Source organism: Falco punctatus (genome assembly GCF_963210335.1).
Source record: "Falco punctatus genome assembly, chromosome: 6".
In the NCBI taxonomy this organism is placed as follows: domain Eukaryota; kingdom Metazoa; phylum Chordata; class Aves; order Falconiformes; family Falconidae; genus Falco; species Falco punctatus.
Genome location: NC_137585.1, coordinates 25,107,375 through 25,125,593, shown reverse-complemented (window position 1 = coordinate 25,125,593; position 18,219 = coordinate 25,107,375). Strand labels below are relative to the sequence as shown.

At 49.6% G+C, this 18,219-nt stretch overlaps 1 protein-coding gene across 3 annotated transcripts in view; it reads right to left on the bottom strand.

The window, feature by feature from the left end:
• LOC308066354 (sodium- and chloride-dependent GABA transporter 1-like) overlaps nucleotides 1-18,219 on the bottom strand; it is a 50,872-nt gene that overhangs the window by 32,016 nt on the left and 637 nt on the right. For 2 of the 3 annotated variants that reach the window (XM_080393522.1, XM_080393524.1), the window contains exons 2-6: nucleotides 8,944-9,287; nucleotides 4,057-4,188; nucleotides 3,262-3,362; nucleotides 904-1,013; nucleotides 366-498 (exon numbers count right to left, since the gene is read on the bottom strand). In XM_080393522.1, coding sequence (XP_080249648.1) covers nucleotides 366-498; nucleotides 904-1,013; nucleotides 3,262-3,362; nucleotides 4,057-4,188; nucleotides 8,944-9,184 — 717 coding nt within the window. In that variant the 5' untranslated portion in view covers nucleotides 9,185-9,287. Of the gene's footprint in view, nucleotides 1-365; nucleotides 499-903; nucleotides 1,014-3,261; nucleotides 3,363-4,056; nucleotides 4,189-8,943; nucleotides 18,215-18,219 lie in introns of those variants that run through there. The other variant, XM_080393523.1, reaches the window with a different exon arrangement.

Below are 18,219 nucleotides of genomic sequence, written 5' to 3'. Positions count from 1 at the left end.
GGAGCCTGGAAGAGACCTCACTCTCTCAAAGGGCTCTCCCAAGGTAGAAAACGTAAGAAATCTCTGAAGATCTTTTCCCAAGTCTATTCCCAAAGAGACTGAGCACCCAGACCCGTGACTTTAAAGGGAAGAGCTATTCCCTATGCTTAGAATGAAAATTACCATAAACACGGTAGCAATTTTTACAGCTGTGGAAGGTAAATGTCAGGAATTTAATAGTATCTATTACTGTGATTCTGCCTCGAAACACCATAACCTTAGTTATAGGCACTCAAACAAAATTGAGTCCAGAGGACATTCTGACAGCTGAGACCCAAGCATGGCAATGCAAGGCAGCACCGAAACCCTCAGTTCTTGCATCGTACCTTGCCTGTCCACTCCACGCCCTTCCAGATGGAGAAGTAGACCAGCAGCCAGGCCAGGGCCAGTGTGCCAGCCAGGGGCCAGCGGATGGTGCCAGGCTCCCCCAGGCCCCCAGACATCTGGTGCATGTTCCTCCTGGGGGGGCAGAGGTGGCGTTAAGGAAAGAATATGTTAGGGGGAAGTCCAACCCTTGAGGTCAGAGGGACTGGAGAACCCAGAGGTGGCTGAAGGGCAAAGGGCCAGGTGCAGACAAGCACGAGAGCCTGCAAAACCCTAAAGGGACCTGAGGCTCATCGTGATGGGGTAAAGGAAGGAGAAGAGAGGCAGAGAGGCTGTTATCCTCTCTATCCATCTGACCCGCGGCTGTACAGAGCACCCTGTGCGCATGTCCACCTCAGCCAATGGCCGGCTCTGATGCCCTCCTGCCAAGGCTGTCCAAGGAAAGGTGCTAGCAGGCATGGCTGCAGCCCCGGCAAGCAGGCACGATGGCCTGGCCGCAGCAAGGGGGAGAAACATGGTGTAGGGAGGCTGTGGACATACTCCCAGAACTCGGTGACGGCGCTGGTGAGATTGGTGGTGTCATCCAGGGAGTAGTTGGAGAAGCAACGGTTGGTGTTCCAGGCATTCCCGCAGCTCTGCCATGGCAGGTTCTGTGCCAGCACAAGGACAGCAAGGTTAGAATTAATGTGACATCTCCACAGGGCAGCGGTAAGAAGTGAAATTTTGCTTCTTTAAAACTGAAACTCCATTGTTTTTGCAAAGAGGATGGGAGGCTTCTCCGAATGGGCAGAAACCTTGCAGCCAAAAGCATGAAATGATTTCCCAAAATAATGATAAATAGTGACATGGATTTTCCAGGAAACAATATCATGACGTGATTAGGGCAATACTGTAGCTCTAATAAAATGTTAGCAATTCCCCAGACAGAAAGCCATTTCCAATTAACGGCTGGTAATTAATAGCTACTAATTAAAATAGCTACCAAGGGATATTGTGCTTATAATCATTATAGCTTTTGGCTAGCTTTATTCAACAAGTGGTTGGAATTCAGTGCACAAAGAATAAACAATGATTTGCTTCTTATTTCTCGTTTATACTAAGCTTCAAATGCTTAAAAAGCAATGTGGCATTGAGAATGGGGGCTAACAGTTTGCTACACAAATAAACTACTGTAACATAAGCCCAGGAGTAAATTTAAAGGGTAGTAGCTATTTCATGCTGTCCTCTGCCCTGATTATAAGCAGCACAAAGTGATTCCTGGGAGATGTTGACACTGTAAGTAACAGTGTGACAGCAGCACACCGCTACAAATTTATTACAATTGGCTCTGGCGCTGCAAGCAATGAAACTGCACTGTCAGGGGCTGTGCGAGCACGCAGGGCAACTCACCCATGCCGTGTAGTACCACGGCCAAGGCAGCCCAACAAGAGCAGCTCAGATACGTCTCCATGTGCAGCAATCTCATTTCCCAAGTGCAGTGCATGTAGATAAATGCAGAACGGCTATTCTGGATGATTTCCCTCTGCAGATAAGACCTCAGGCTCCAGCTCAACAAAGCTTTAAGAAGATGTTTGTATCCATTCCTATTCATCCACAAACACAGACCCCCTTTAGAAATGTTATCTGTGTTTTAAGTGCTTTGTGGCATCAGTGCCTCTAAGTGCTGCCTTCACCCCCCACTCTAAATCAGTTCACTCCAGCAAATGATACCTCCTAAGGTGCACAGTGGCTTGGCAGAAGAAGGGCTATGGGAAGGGCAGGTGGGGACACCCCGGTGGCCACCCAGGCTGTTTGCACCACTCAGTGATTTCATTGTGGACTTGCTAATTGCACTGAAACAAATGCAACGGCTCAAGCATTGCACAGCAGCCCTTCAACCGAGCAGTTTGCACATCAGAGATGCTGCACAGCTCTTATAAGGAGGGGCAGGCAGGGGGATGGTTTGTTGCTGCTCTATTTCCTTTGAATTTCAGAGGACAGAAACTGCAGAAGGCAGCTGGGCTCCTATTCATATTCAGAATACTCCTAGTCAAATTTAGGAGAGACAGGGGACAGGCATTGGCCTAGGTTTTTTATTCGCATCTTGGCTCCTTTTGGGAATCTGGAATTATCTCTGGTAAAAGGTCTTGAGCTGAACACCTGGAGCTGCTTGTGTAGATATGAGCACTGTCACCAGCTGGGTCTGTGACACCTGAATGTACCAACAGGTTTATGTCTTTAAGGCTGCTGGTTGCTCAGAGATTTACTTAAGGGAGCTCTTCCCAGCTTCTGGGCTGAAATAAATCATTCAGCTATCAAGAAATTAATGCAGGGTGTGATTCTAGCCTTCTAGACCCTCCTATGGGAGAGGAACCCACTATAAACCACAACGCCAAAGCATGTGTTAAGGGACAGTCACAAGCAGATGTCTAAATGCTTTCTGAATAATTTTCCCAGCAGAAAAAAATCCCCGGGATTTCATTTATCAAGAGAAGCGTAAAGGAGGACTAATTAAGGTCAATACCAAATCCTGGGTAATAAGAACATGTGACAAAACCAGTTGTGGAAATGTGCAGCTCATAGATTTGCACAGCTCTAGAAATAGAGCAGAGACACAGGCTGAGCTTTAAAGACTGATGCGAGTGGGGAGCAGTTCCCAGAAAGGGGCTGGGACCATCCCCTTCAGGGGATCATCCTCTCCAGAGGAAAAACATCAGTGCCCACCAGCACTACACAGCTTGCCTACAGGGTCGATAAACTCCTCAGGAAGGGTCCAGCAAGGTGCCGACAAAGGCTCTTTGCACAAACTACCAGCAGCTAGTGCATGTTTTGCAACATGAACAACTCACTCCCCATAAAGCAGGGAGTAGGGACCCAGAACACAGCCAATGCCATGCTGTAGACATGCCTGTGACTCACCGCAGTGAAAGAGTTGAAAAGATAGTAGAGAGCCCAGGCAATGATGACGATGTAGTAGATGTTCAGCCAGAAGGAGAGAACCACAGCTGCCAGTCCCACTCCTGCAAATGAAGGCAGAGAGCAGCATCAATCCAGGTCTCTGGTACCCAACTGAGCTCACAGGCACCACAGTGAGCTTTGTGGCAGAGCCGGAAAAAGTGAATCAGCTCATCAACACAGCATGTGTTACACCTACACCGTGAGCTGGTCAGCAAGGGAGGCTCATTCCCTCACATCTCTCACCCACCTGTTTCCACTGGGTGAATAGTGCTACACTTCAGTGTGCTACAGAGCTCCAAGAAATCCAAGATCCAGTCACTTCCCTGGCAGAATCTCTTTTCCCACATCCAAGACATTTCTAAATCACCACTGGTTTTCAGAACACAGTCACTCCAGACATGGCAACAGGTTCACATCTCCTGTCTACGGCTTTCCCATGTATAATTATTAAAGTAAACCTATACAGGGACACTTATGGCAGGTCTTCTGCAACCAGTGCCCCTCTGTCACAGTCCCTGCTGCTCATGAAGCAACTTGTCACCGCACAAGACTGCTTGAACAGAGCACAGTGATGTTAGTGACTGCAGACACCAGGGTCAAGGACAGCTTGATAAAGACAGAAGGCTAAAACTCCCCTTACCTACCACCCCATCCCAGTCCCCATGGATTTGCTGATTTGCTTCCCAAACCATTAAAGGGTTTTTCTCTGTAGTTATGTGCCATTATCTTCACCTTCACAAACTTACAGTACAGTACCTTTAAACATGGGTGCTAATTTCCAGACTCCCAGTCCGCCGACAGAGGTATACTGGCCCAGAGCAGTTTCCAGCAGGAATAGAGGAATCCCAGCAAACACCAGCGTCAGGAAATAGGGAATGAGGAAGGCCCCTGAAAGAAGGAGCAATGTTATCAGATGGCTTCCCCTTTTACCAAGAAATAAATGCTTCCAGCTGCTGTTTCTTGCTCTGCAGCACCCACGTGATGAGGAGCAGACTTGTTCAGAGGCGACAGTTTGCGACTGGAGTTGGTATGTTCAGTGAGTCGCCCACTGAGATCGCCACTGCCTTTCCCTTATCTGTTCCTATCACTATGGATATATATGTATCATATATACATACATACTGGCATCACTAGCTATGTGACGCCAGTCTCACTTCGTTAGGTATTTAGGAAATGCTAAGCCAAATCTGACAACAAACCCAAAAGCTTGGACACCGACATTGGTAACTTGTTCGTGTTGATGTTTCCTATACTGCTTGCAGCAGCTCCCAGTTCTTCACCTTGAAGGAAAAAGCACAGGAATATCTGGCAATGGGCACTACTTTCTTTTTTTATAGCTATTTCAGTATTCTAAGGAAAGTGTGGTTAAGACTGTATTTGCTCTTGTAACAGCCCTATATACCTCCCCACCCTTGTTCTAGGCTTTACCCTTAAAATTCCTGGTGAAAGCATTCCTCTTTATGGACCCTGTGGAAATCATCTCAGCACTAGAAATGAGGTGGTGCAGCCATTCATTAGAGTTATTACTTGCACCTCGTAATTAGAAGAGCAAATAGAATAGGAGAGCCTCATTGTGTCATTTAAAGTCTGTACATGTTCAGGTCATCCTGACTTCTGGGACTTGGGACAAAACTCCTTTTCCAGCTTCCTCATGCATGTGCTGGAGCATGCCATCATTCCCGAGGAGAACAAACTCCTGCAGAAGATGCTGGCTGGGGAGAGAGAGGGGACACTCAGTTTGCTCAGAAGCAGCTGGCAGTGTTTGGGACGGCACTGGTTTCTGCACTAGCTGGAGGGCTGAGCTGTCAGTCTGAGTCTTCTTCTCCAGACATCAGTGGGAAAGCAAACACAGATTCAGCAAGCAAAGCCACTCTGGAGAGCTGCAGCTCAGCTTGCACCTGGCAAAGCCAGGCTCCAGCAGCTGCTCTCCAAGGACAGAGAAGCAGCAAGGCACAGCCAGGGATGCTGGCTCAGGGGACACCCAGCTGGGGATGCCTGCCTGCCAAGCGGGGAGCTGAGCCCAGCTGGGAGAGGCAGGTGCCAGCACCCGGCATGGAAATGCATGGGAGGCAACATGCAAGAGGAACTGGCAGCCGCTGGTGGGAAGAAAACACGCTCCAGGCCAGCAGCTTGATGACCATGAGCCTGAATCACAAGCTGGCGTGGAAGCACAGGCTCTCGGCTTCATCAGCAGCCTGTGGCGGAGCGAACAGCTTTGAGCATTGCTGCAGGAGGAGTGCTGCCTGCTCAGCATCCTCCCCTGCACTCGCGCTCGCTGCCGCAGCATACAAGGTCCAGCATCCTGGGAGCCCTGCGGGAAGCCAGGGTCTGCTCTGAGGACACAGATGCTGCCTCGCTGCTGTTGTGCCTTACCGTAGAGTTTGGACACAGAGCTTATCAGCCATCATAGTGCCTTGCTTGTTTCTGTGCAAGCAGCTAATTAAATTTGGCCACAGCCCTGATGATCCTGCGTTTTTTATCTATAGCAGGCCAGGAAGGTTTGTAGGTGAAAGATTTTATTAGACTATTGAGAAAAAAACAAACTTTCAGACCCAGGTCATTTATCCTGGCTTGACAAAAATCCTCTATAATAGAAAAAAATCTACAAACCAGACAAAAGCCTTGAACTGAGGGCAGTTGGCAATGACACTGCCACTCTGGAGAGTCAGCTCCCTGAGCAGGCAGGGATAATATCCCCGGGTGCTGTACAGCCAGAGGGGAAATCAGTTCTGAAATTTGTACCTTAAGTTTTCATGCCTGTGTCTAATCCTTGGCACAGAAAGGGATGGTCTTTAATCTCTGGCCCTGGACAGGCTGCTGAAAGGTCTGCTTCAATTCCTGGGCCTGCTACAAATGATTGCGTGTGACCTTGGGAGAGCCCAAACTTGTCTCCAAAGTCCGTGGGTCAAACGGGTAATGGCACCAGCCCCTGGAGGCAGGGAAGAATCACGTAGTGCCTGACACTCACTGTGCAGCCCCCCGTCTGCCTTTAGTCTCCAGCTCCTAATGCTGTACAGCAAGCAATAATAATTAATCCCTAAAATGCTGAACACTGCCCACGATTCAGAAGTTGAGCATTGCAAGCTGTTACATGCTGTTGCTTGGAGTCTCGATGTGTAAATGAGAAAAGCATGATGCTTATTTAAAGAAATGTTATTCTCTCAAGTTATTCAAGCTCAGGATCTCACAGACAATTTTTAGCACCTACTGAGCTGCATTTAGAGTCTGTTTAGAGTCCGGTAAAATTCTGTTGACATCAGGACTGCATGAGGTTAGAAACCGGTGTAGAGGCTGACGTGTTAGTCATAACTGGGCACATTCAGCTGTGTGCAGAGCCAGCAGGGAGCCCAGGAACGGTAAAGCCTGCTCCCTGCAGCTGATGGGCCTTGCGCTAGGCTGCTGTACCCTGACCGAATATCCCCTAATTACGCGCCTGATTACAATGCCGAGCAAATCAGCCATGTGCCGATACAATGTGACAGCAGTAAGTGAGACGACAATATTTCCATTCAGTTCAATTTGCCAGTGCGTAATGGAAGCAGCCCACACGACCGTGCTCTGAGCAGCGCACATGCAGGACGCTAAAATTAGAGTCCCACCCACAGCCTGCTCCTCCGGAGGCACCTCCATCGGGGCACAGCCAAGATGGTGCCCACCCGGCCGCGCATGAGACGCCGTGCGGTGCGACCCTTCCTCGCTGCTCCCCATCAGCTCCCGGTGACGCGCTCATGCGTCAGCTCTCCTGCCTGTCTCCGGCATCAGCAGCCTCCACTCGCTGCTCATTATTGCCGGCTGCGGAAACAGTCGTGCCTGCAAACAGCCAGACTGGGTAGGGGTGAGAGGAACAAGCAAGATACAGTCTGCCACGAATGGCACGAACCAGCCGGCGAGGCAGGGTGTTTGAGAGGAGGCAGGCGCTGCTAATTCCTGCGTTTTGTCTGCCTGGTGCTTTTGCTCGCAGCTGGCTGATCCCTCTGTGTGCCTGCAGCTGCCGGGGCAGAGATCAACCTGTGCCATTGCTAATGTTAACAGTAGTGCTCCACACCTCTGCAGCAGCCTCTGTCCTAGGATCTCAGCTGAATTTATAAATAGAATTTATTTTAGTTTCCAAACACCCCTCATCTCATTATATTGTCGTCCCCACCTTTATGTGTGAGGAGACAGAGCCACGGGCAGTGCAGATTCGGAATATTTCAGAAGGCGCAGCGATCACAGGGCAGAGACTGGGCTCAAAACCAGCTCTGTGGCTTAGCCATGGGGCTAATGTTGTTTGAGGAGGGCTAGCACAGTCAGGTGCCAGACTGTGGCTAAAAACACCAGCAGACCCTCACTGTGGTTCTAGCTATGGTGGCACAGGCTTCCCTAGGTAGATCTGATTGATTCCCATAAACCTCACCTGGCTCAGCCACATACTTGCGCCTCTGCACAAAATGACAGACCGAATTATAAATCTTCTTGTCAAAACGGATGACTGTCTGGTCTCCCGCTGGGACTCACTCCACATGCTTCAGAGAAAGGGCCAAGATCCCCCTAAATGCTGCGGACCTACACGGATAGGCTGCTGCAGGGAGCTGGACCCCTCTCTTTTTTCCTAGGGTGAAAGGAGAAGAGCACCCTACACCAGCTACATCATGGACAGCAGAAGTGGGCTGGCAACATAAGGAGAAGTCATGAGAGCAAAACCAAAGTGGTTTTGAAAAAGGAATCCAAGGCAAAAGGAAAGGAAAAATGATGTGGAGAAGAAGCATGAGAAGAGCCCCTCAGAGCAGTGTGAATGAACAAGGCACTGGGGACAGGGATTGAAGAGCTAAGAGGGAAGCAAAGGGCAACATGGGATGACTAAAACATGGGCAAAACTAAAATTATATATACAGCCTTAAAGGTGAGGCAAAGGGGTTTGGACTTGTATGGGAAGCCTGAGAAATGATTCAAGGAGGATCTTTTCAGGCAGGGAAAGAACATTATTTTAGTAACAGGCAAAAACAATGGGAGAGCTGGGCATGGCATCAGTGAGTAAAGAACCTCTGTTCTACAGACACCAAAGCAGCCCACAGCCCCCTCACTAAATCATCTCCCTGCAAGGCTGAAGAAAAAACACCATTTTAGAGGGGTGCATGTATACATGTACATACATATGCATGCTTGTATATGTGTCTGCTTGGCCCTGCTATGGTCCATGCAAAGCTTCTAATCAAAACTCCTCAGACACATGATCCAAATTCAGATGCAAAGCTGTTACCCCTTGAGAATACGCTAGACTGAGGAGAACCCCACCATTAGCAGATAGAACCTGATTTCCCTGGGAATGCCCCGGCATCCAGCTGGGTGCCTATGTGCATAGCCCTCCTTGTAAATAAACGAGGTCCCAGACACTCTTTGCTGTAGCCTTGAAAATTAGTACTGGAGAAGCTTGACAAAACTCAAACTCTGTGTTATATTTCTTTGGGCTCCTTCTTCCCGTTCTGCACTTGCTAGTAAAGCCCACAGACCACGGGAACTAGTCTCCTGGCAACTTAATAACTCACATCATGAGGGAGAGTCTCAGCCAGGGGACCAGCCACTTGTCCAGACCTACACCGAACTGAAGCCCGTTCATGGGAAAAGGCTGCTCAGGGATGAGCACAGGTGCTATGCGTTTCTCACCTCCTCCGTTCTTGCCACAGAGATACGGAAAGCGCCAAACATTGCCCAGACCGATAGCATAGCCCACGCAGGACAGCAAGAAGTCAAATCTCCCCTTCCAGGAGCCCCTGTCTGGGATCTCCTTCTTCTTCTTCTTAGTGCTCACAGCCTCGGGGGCGATGGGCTCTGACTCCTCCAGAGCTGCTTCCTTCACCTCGGAGGGGGAGCTCAGCTCCACGGAGGTGTTGTCCATCTTGCCCATGGTGACTTAGATGTATGGCCACTCTTGCTCAGGGGCAGGAGGAGCAGGAAGGGCAGTTTCCACCCTGGCTGACCACGGATGAAGTAAGTGCTGGGCAAAGCTCCTGATGAGAAAGTAAAGAAAGAAGGTATCCTGTGTTAGTGTAGCAGGTTTAGGAGCTTTGCTGGGTTTTAGCTGGACTCACTGGATAGACTGGTGCACATCAGGGCAGCCTATCCATGCCTCCCTGCTTTCCCAGAGAGAAAAAGGAGGGTAATTTTGCCTTGCTCCACAGCTACCATTCTGAGGAGCCATGGTCACATAGGCTGCTAACAACAGGCTCAGACCTGGTTGTTACCAGCACAAAGCAAACGCCTCAGCTCTCATCTTTTCTCCTTTTCACCCCAACACCTGTTCTGCAAGAAAGGCTCCAAGACCAGTATGCATGCAGGGAAGTCACAGCCTGTGGGTGACCCACCACAGAGCAGTCCAGGCACAGAAATACATCTAGCATGTATCAGCAACAGTGCAGAAGGGCATGATGGAGGTGCCACATCCCCCAGGTCTGGGGCCAAAAAACTGAGTACACCAGCTATAGAGCCATCTGAGAGGTCATGTGGCCCGGCCAGCCATGCATGGCTGTGACAGCATAGCTTTGCAATGGCACCTCTGGTATGGACATGCCCCACATTGCAATCTTGTGCTCTAATCCCTTGTCACGCAGCAACACAGCTGTGATCACAGCTGTGCACCTGCAATGGCTGGCGAGGAAATCGCTGATCAGCTCAGCACCCCCTTGTACACCATGTCGCATGTGATATTGTAATCACCATGTGTATTCAGGTGACGCTCACTAGTGACCGTAGCCAGCCTGTGAACCACTGAAATCCCATGACATCAGGACTCCAAAGTCCTGAAGGCTATTTGGATGAGTCTGACTAAAAATTTAATGAACATTTCCATTGATTTTAGGCCCTAAGAAGTGTATAACCAAAACACCAAAACAATTTAGAAAGAAAGTGAGAACAGGCTACGTTGTGACACCAGTGTCAAAACCAATATAGCTCTCATCTTAAAAACTAAGTGCAGTTCTCCCTTCCCCTTTAATGAAGATATTGCAAAGTCAGAAGGCAGCATGGAGAAGAGCTAAAAGGATGCTCAAATGTGAGGAAAAGGATAAATTTATCAGTATCATAGAATATGAGTATTCACCATTTCTGCCACGAGAACTATGGGCAATTAAATTAAGACAACAGGAGGTAGGTTCGAAAAGAGCAAAAGGTGATACTCCACAGGAATGTACAGCCATGGAGCGTCTGGGACTGGCACAGCAATGGCTCTCACCCAGTTCTCAGCCCATTTTACATAGAGCTGAATTTAAACCTCCACCTGGGGCTATTAGGGTGGCCAGTGCTACGGTCTGCCAGAGAAGTTTGTTGACAAAAACATTCCTAGATGTATGTTTAAAAAAAAAAAAAAAAAAAAAAAAAAGAAGAAGAAAAAGAAAAAATGAAGGGCTATATCAGGAAACAAAGCAATGCTATGAAGAGGAGGCATGCTTTAGCTGTTAAAGCTGGTCTTGTTTCAGCTGCTTACTCTTGGCAGTCTTGTCTCCTAAACAAACAGTACCCATTTGCCCCATGGGGTGCTTGGGGCACTCATTGACTAGTATTTCTAAAGCATCCTGAACAGAGATGGTCTTTCAAGCCCAGGCTCGACAGCAGTATCAGCTCCTGCTTACTATAGTTTACACCCCACAATTAAAGCAGATGGATTTCCTTCCCCCACAGAATTTGTTGCTGAGGTTAGAAAAACTGTGTCAACTGTGAAGGGAATGGGTGAACTAGAAAATAACTAATTCGTTCTGGTACGTCAGTGGAGAAGCCAGAAAACTCCTTGCTGTGGGATGAAGGCTGTAACCAGTCCTCTGAGCTACATAGCCAGCCCTGAGCCTCACGCCTGTAGCCTGAAGATGGTTGCAGGTAAGCCCAGAAGTAAGTGGCAGCACAGAGAAGCCTTCTGGGGAGAAAAGACTGTTGTTTCACCTTGCCCAGGAGGCAGATGCCAGAAGAATGCATTTCTGGAGACTTGAAGCAAAGGCTTTGCTTAAAAGATCCCCTTTCTATCCTACACCTTGTGACAGTACTGTCACACCAGCTCCTGCTCCTCAGTAAGGCAGGGAGCAAAAAGATTATACAGAAATGTAGGAGGAAAGTAAAATAAAGAAAAATTATAAATCAAAACAGAAGAAATAGCACCAAAACCCCTGGGAAGAATTCAGAGCTGGGCTAAGTCAGGATAATTAGCTATGCCTGGAGACATAACAAATTAAGCTCAGCAGAAGCCATTTTGACTTACTTTTTTTTTCTGAGACAAAAAATGGTAGGTAAGCTGCTATCTTAAAAAGTATGTATATGTCCTGCTCTCCCTGCGCTCTTTTCCTTGTTCTTGCTGCCACAGTTCTGCAGCGATACTGCAGCTAAATGGTCACACCTCGTATTTCATGTACTCGGGGCAGAATGGCAGAGGAGCAGCAAACTCTACTGGCAGTTTCTTCTTACCTGAGAAGTGAGGTCCTTCATCTCCAGCTCAGAAAGAATAAACTAGATTTATAGGTGTCTCCACAGTCAAGAAATAGAAAAACAGTCAAAAGGACCTGCTGAAGGTTTATCCCACCTACTGTCCTGTCTGCTACAGTGATGGATGATTAGGGCAGAAGGTCTCATACATGTCCTGCAGCCCAGCCACACCATGTCCTTCCCTGGACACGCAGCTCTAACCAGGAAAAGTACAGGCATCGGTCGCTCCAGGCTTAGTGTTTGACTCCTATGTTTAGACATTAGTTCACATGCTGGACAAATGGTCCTTCTGGGACAAAATGCACCAGCCCCTCTACATATCCACATGGGCCTCCTCCAGCACGAGGACAGGGCTCTGCCCTGTACTGACAGCCTGGAGAGAGGAGAGTTGGTTCAGCAGCTCTCTGTCATGTCACATTATTTGTTCTGAAAAGCACACAGCACTTTGAGCACAGCAAAATGCCTGAAGGACTCAAAATGATAATCAATAAGAGCAGAGCTACAAGCTGGAGGTGGGCTCTGCCTTGCAAGGACTTGAAAACAAGGTCAAAGAGTTAAAACATGACACTGTAGCAGGTTCCTCATCCAGCTTCTTCCAAATACATCATATTCTGAAGCCAGGACTTTCAAAACGATCAGTAAAAGCTAGGTTCATAAATCCCTGCCAGTAAAGCAGTGACCCGAGTTTCACCGAGTCGTGCAGAAGGCCTGGTCTGCTGCTGCTCAAGTCAATATAAACAATTCTGTGGTCCCCAGCAGGTGCAGAGCCAGGCTGAAATGCACCCTGGAAAACAGCCCTTCCCCTCCTTTTTTTTTGAGGAACTCCACTGCAAATAACAAAATAGACCTGGAAAAGTATTATATCCACTTGAAACACTGCCTCCTGAAGCTGCTAACAGTGGTGACCTTTTTGCTTTCCCCTGCTTCCGTGTGAAATATTAACAGACTCCTCAAATTGGACAGAAACCAAAAATTTCAAGGCCATAAAATTGCCTGAAACGAAACAGCAAAATTACCTGTGGAAACACACGTAAGAAATACTTTCACACCTTCCCACCTCTCATTTGTCAGTGCTTTAACAGCCACACAAATCAATTCTGACCCTTGCAGGTAGAGCCAGAATTAGTTTAATTACACAGCGCAGGCTGCTGTTCAGTCAATTAGACTTTTCCTTCCATCCACACCATTTTAATGACAACAAAGTAACCCCAAGGCTCTTGCGTCTTGCTTAGAGCTGTGATCAGGGCACAGCAGACTCTTGGCTGATTTTCTGCTCACTGCAGTAGCAACATGTGCTTGAGCTTCCCACATCCATGGAAGCTGGAGGGTCTGGAGAAGACCCCCTCTGTGGGAGCCTGAGGACGCTGGTGGGTCACAGGCCACACCTGGAGCCCACTCAGGGCTGGAGCATTGCTGTCCTGCCCAGCTGGGTCAGGAGGCCAGGGCTTGTGTTTCACAGCCCTGTCTATATGCTGCCTAAGAGGCAGCCAGTGCAGCCTCCCAACTTTTCATCTCCCTTTCCCTGAAGAGAGGTGATTGCTTGGTTACAGGAGAAATCAGTGCTCACAGAGGACGTGGGCAGAAAATAAATCAACTCTCCTTTGTGATGAAACTGCGAGGTGGCCTCCACCTCCACCCCCCTTTTTGACGCTCCTGCATGAGATGTGGGTTGATGTCCAAGTCTGACCTGCAGCTGTTGCCCAACCTCCCTCTTCCACCAGCAGCCCTGAGTGACCAGCATCGCTCCAGACAATTGTGGGAGGTGAGGCTGGCACCACACCACAACCCTATCTAGATACACAGAAGGGGAAGAGGGTCATGAACCATGTTTCATAAAATATTAAACAAACAAGACAGCCACATGGGGCCAGAATACATCTCGCAGCCCCAGGCTGTGATCCCAGGAGGGCTGTGGCAGTCCCTCATGGCCCTGAAAAAAACAAGTAAAGAACCGCTGAGCTGCTGGTGCTGGCCACAGCCTACTGTGTGGTTGCTTTGCCAAGCTGCACCTTGATGTTTGCATTATGCACACAGGTGGAATTGGGTCAGCTATCGCAATGCCCTCTCTGGCTCCGGATGCCCACTTGAATCTCCTCTGTTTCCTCATCCCTCAAGGGGAAGTAGGGTTGGATCCTGCTCCAGGCCACAGGTTGTGCTTCACCTACCACCGCTGCTCTGACCTCAGTGGCTGGGGCCACCTCACATTGTCTGAAAGGAAAGCCAGGGCTTTGTGTCTTTTTTTGAATAATGCAAATGATGCACCCTCTGAGCCACTGTAGTGCTGTCATTTAAGGCTCATTCTGGCACCTGAAAAGCTTCCCTGGGAAGGGGAGAGCTGGCAGGGCTCTTCCTTGGCTCCCAGAGACTGTCCAGACCTGGCCCGAGTGGTACTTTCACCCATACTTGAAAAAGGAGCACAGCCCTCAAAGACATCAAGTTCCTCAAGAAGCAGGGAATGGAGTGAGGGAAGAGACTCAGGTTAGTGCTTCTCCCGGGGAAGGGCGGTGGGGTGACCCCACGAGTGCCCCACTGCACATCACCACCAGCCAGCCTGCACGGGGCAGGGAGGAGGGAGGCAGCTCCTAGGAGGGCAGCCTGGAGACATGGGAGACAGGCAGGAGCACTGGGGATGGGCTGGGGGGGAACTAGAGAGACAGCAAACACTGCCGTCAGGGACCTGTCACGACAGGTGGAGGGACAAGGGACCTTATGAAGATAAAAGCAGGTATCATTAGTTCTGCTGAGAAAAAAACACCCCAACTCACTATTCCTCCTCTAGGACAGAAGCTGATGTTTTGCACATATTTCTCCACTTTTTGTGTACACACAACCCAGGAATAACATTCATTGGCCTCCCCTGCCCGCCTTGTTCCTTGCTAAGGGATGATCTCGCTCCAGGGAACCTAATGGAAAAAACCTTCCAGCGACTTCACCGAGAACATCGCCGGGGCAGAAGTGCCTAAAAATGATCAGACAGCAATTTCAGCTGGAATTTCTCACTTATCTTGTACCTCCTGTTCCCTTTTCATTACAGCCCAGCATGACATACAGGCACTGCCACCACAGTGTGGGTGGGCATCCCTGCTGGCCCCTTCGCTTTTTCCCCCAGGAAGGCTGCAGTGTCACAGCCCAGCCAATGCAGTGTGAGTTACTGCTCCCACCAGCCGCTACCTTACAAAAACTGTTCCTCTGAGCTAAGATTTTAGCTCAAACCCTGAGCTGCAGCAACATCCTCAGTGAGACTGTGGCCTTCACAGGGGTGAATTTCCCCATCTCGCCAGGAGTCACAAGTACTTCATACTTGCAGAGCAGGATTTGATGCACCTCCAGAGACACTGTAACTAATGTCAGTGGTTATTTGCTGTATTGGCCTTGATATGTTCTGGGTTTTTTTTTTTTTAGTTTGTTGGGGTTTTTTTATGAAGTCATTGAACAGAGCAAGTTGGATGAAATTGGTCTTGCAATGGAAAGGGATGACCTTTACCTGAGAAAGTAATCTTGGACTTTATTGTCACAATTTAATAATGAAAGAGTGAATAAAGAAAAAAAATTACATGGAAAGAGCAGAAACAAGTGTGAGAATGATCCAGAGACTGCCTTGAAGTGTCCAGCATGGCAGGGAAGCAATCTTTCCTCACCTTGCATGGCAGAGGAAAAAAGGACGGGGCACTGCATGTCCCCTGCGGCCCGGAAGCTCGCAGCTGGGGACATGACCCACCTGCAGGGCACAGGTGAGTCCAGCCCATGCCACACTGGACAGCACCTGCTGCTCTTGGAGTAAGATGAGCGGGTGAAAACCTGGCACTGCCTCAAAAATTTCTGCTACTGCATTCAGCTGAAAGCACAAAGGGGAAGATAGATGGGAGAAGGAGGAGACAAAACACAGACTTCTGCTTCTTCTGGGCAGGATCACAGCAGCTAACGAGCACTACATCAAGTCACCAAGAGCTCAATCAAAATGTGGCACCTGTGACACTGCCTGGTGCCACTCTGGCATGCGTATCCAGCTCCAAGAAAGACCAGAGGCTCACCACACAGAACACAATATCATTTTCCTGCTGCAGCACAGCCAAGACAGAGGAAAACTGTGTCCTGCTTTCAGATGCCAAACTCTTTGTTCTCCTTCTCCATGAAACCAGAGACATAATCATGCCCCAGAGCCCTGAGGCTACTGCAAGGCTCCATTTGTTCATATGCTTTTTTGGGGTGGAAAATACAGAATGGCAGAGCCAACTCCCTCTGCAGGAACCACGCATGAGCATTGCTAGCTGGCAGCCCCTTGGCTGACGTTTTCCTCGAAATAACCCAGAAAATGTGCTCATTACCCAGTAAGGGCACCGCTCCCTGCCGTCTAGGATCAGCCTGCAACTAGGGGCACTATTATCTCTACTATTTTAACACTCAGGTCTTCTTCTCCTCTCCCTACTTCTTGTGCTAAGCATGATACAAGTGGTGCAGAAGGAGCATCTCTTCCCTTAGGGCTTGTAATATCAGGAGATAAGACAGATGAAGGAAAAGCTGTTGTCCCTGTTGCCTTGGCTAGAGACCTGAGCCACAGCTCACACAGCCAGTCCGTACTGGGGTGCAGACTGACCCTCCGGGGCCAGGCACAGCCTTTACTGCACAAGCATCTCCACAAGGGCTAGACATGGCACATATTTGCTCTATCCCCAGCAAACAGACAGCAGCATCATGGGGAGGTCCACCCCCAGTATAAGCAGTTCTTATATCAGTCGTTTTCAGTATTTCAGTTGTTTGTTCCTTGTGCCCATTAAGTTTCTCGAGGAGAAAACACATTTCCAGCTGCATGCCTTTGGCCTGACAGAATCTCAAACTGTCACAGAACTTCCCTTGGAGGGAGAAGAACTGAAATTACATGTCCTGGAGGTGTCCACCAAGCATTGGCAGAATTGCAGCAAGGTCACCAGCAAACTGGGGAGCCCTTGATAGCCAGGCTGTGGCTGCCTCTCCCTCCAAGCAGCACTCACAGGAGGTAGGGAGCAGGGTGAAGGTAGGAAGGGAGGGAGGGAGGGGGTGAATGAGCTTGACCAGTTCTCCAGTGCTGTGGAGACAAAGGAGGGATGGGGGGGGCTTCACATAGGGCATGAGGCACCTCCTTCAGAGTCAGTGTCTTGGAGATAGAATCATATAGAATCATAGAATCATTTAGGTTGGAAAAGACCTTTAAGATCAAGTCCAACCATTAACCCAGGACTGCCAAGTCCACCATGACCCCTAAGCACCTCATCTACGTGTTTTTTAAACACTTCCAAGGATGGTGATTCCACCACTTCCCTGGGCAGTCTGTTCCAGTGCGTGACCACCCACAGGGAGATAGGAAGGAAACACCCCAGCAGCTGTACAGGCAGGTAAGCTCAGCTCCACTGTCAGAGACAGCCAGAGCTTGCAGGACCTCTGTAAAGGGATGCCAAGAGCCTGAAACACGGTGTTTTGGGCTGATCCTTGGGACTGTAACACACAAGGTGGGGAAGGGCTGTCCCAGCCCCAGGGAGGGGCAGCTATACTGATCCCTCCTCTATGCATATCGCCTAGCCCACCCCCTGAGCCCTATCCACTGGAGACCCTCTGCAGGGGAACTTGCCTGGGGTTTCACCTCAGTGCTGTTTCAAGATCTTTACTGAGCCATTATTTAAGCTCACTACATCTCCCCCCAGCCCACAGGCACTGTGAGAAGCTTTTCAGCTTTCAGGCCCCCAACAACACTTTCTGGTGGTGCTGCTCTGGGACAACTGTCCTCCCCTTCAACCCACCTGGCAGCACCAGCTCCCCGGAAGGCAGTGGGGGGCTGTTCCCCCAGCAGGGCAGGGAGCAGCACCTGCAGGTCCCCCCCCGCAGCACAGTGTGTGTGGGGTGGTGGCTCGTGACCTGCTTCTACACTGCAGCAGAAACACCCTCCCAGCCTGGGCTTTTACTGGGGGTGAGAGGGTTTTGAAGTGGAGGTTGGTTGCTGCAGCTGCCTGTTAACACCAAGGGGAATCCAGTTAGCTCTGTGTAGGAGTGACAGACGGGGAAGATGCTGCCTTCCCAGTAACTGGTGTCTTTCTTCACCAAGGACACATTGCAATGGCAATGGTAACCGGCGGAAGGAATTTAGGCACAGCAGTGGTATAGCTGAGGGTGAAGCATAGACAATGCCTGCTCCTGCTTTGGGCAGCATGCCTGCTTCACACTGCCCCCATCTGAGCACCAGGCAGGCAGAGCTGCCTCCATTTGCTCACCTCTACAGCACCTTTCAGGAGGCAGAAACCATCCTTCATCCTGCCTTGTCCTCAGGGTGCTGAGCCCCTCATCCCCTCATCCAACCCAGCTGGGATGGAAGAGAGCTCAGCACCTGCAGCAGCCCTTCCCCAGGGATGCTCATGCAGGCAGGCAGCTGTCCCCTACCACCACTGCAATGCTCCTTTCTCTGACCCCAGCACTCATGTCCCAAGACCAGACAGTGCTGTCCCAGTGGAT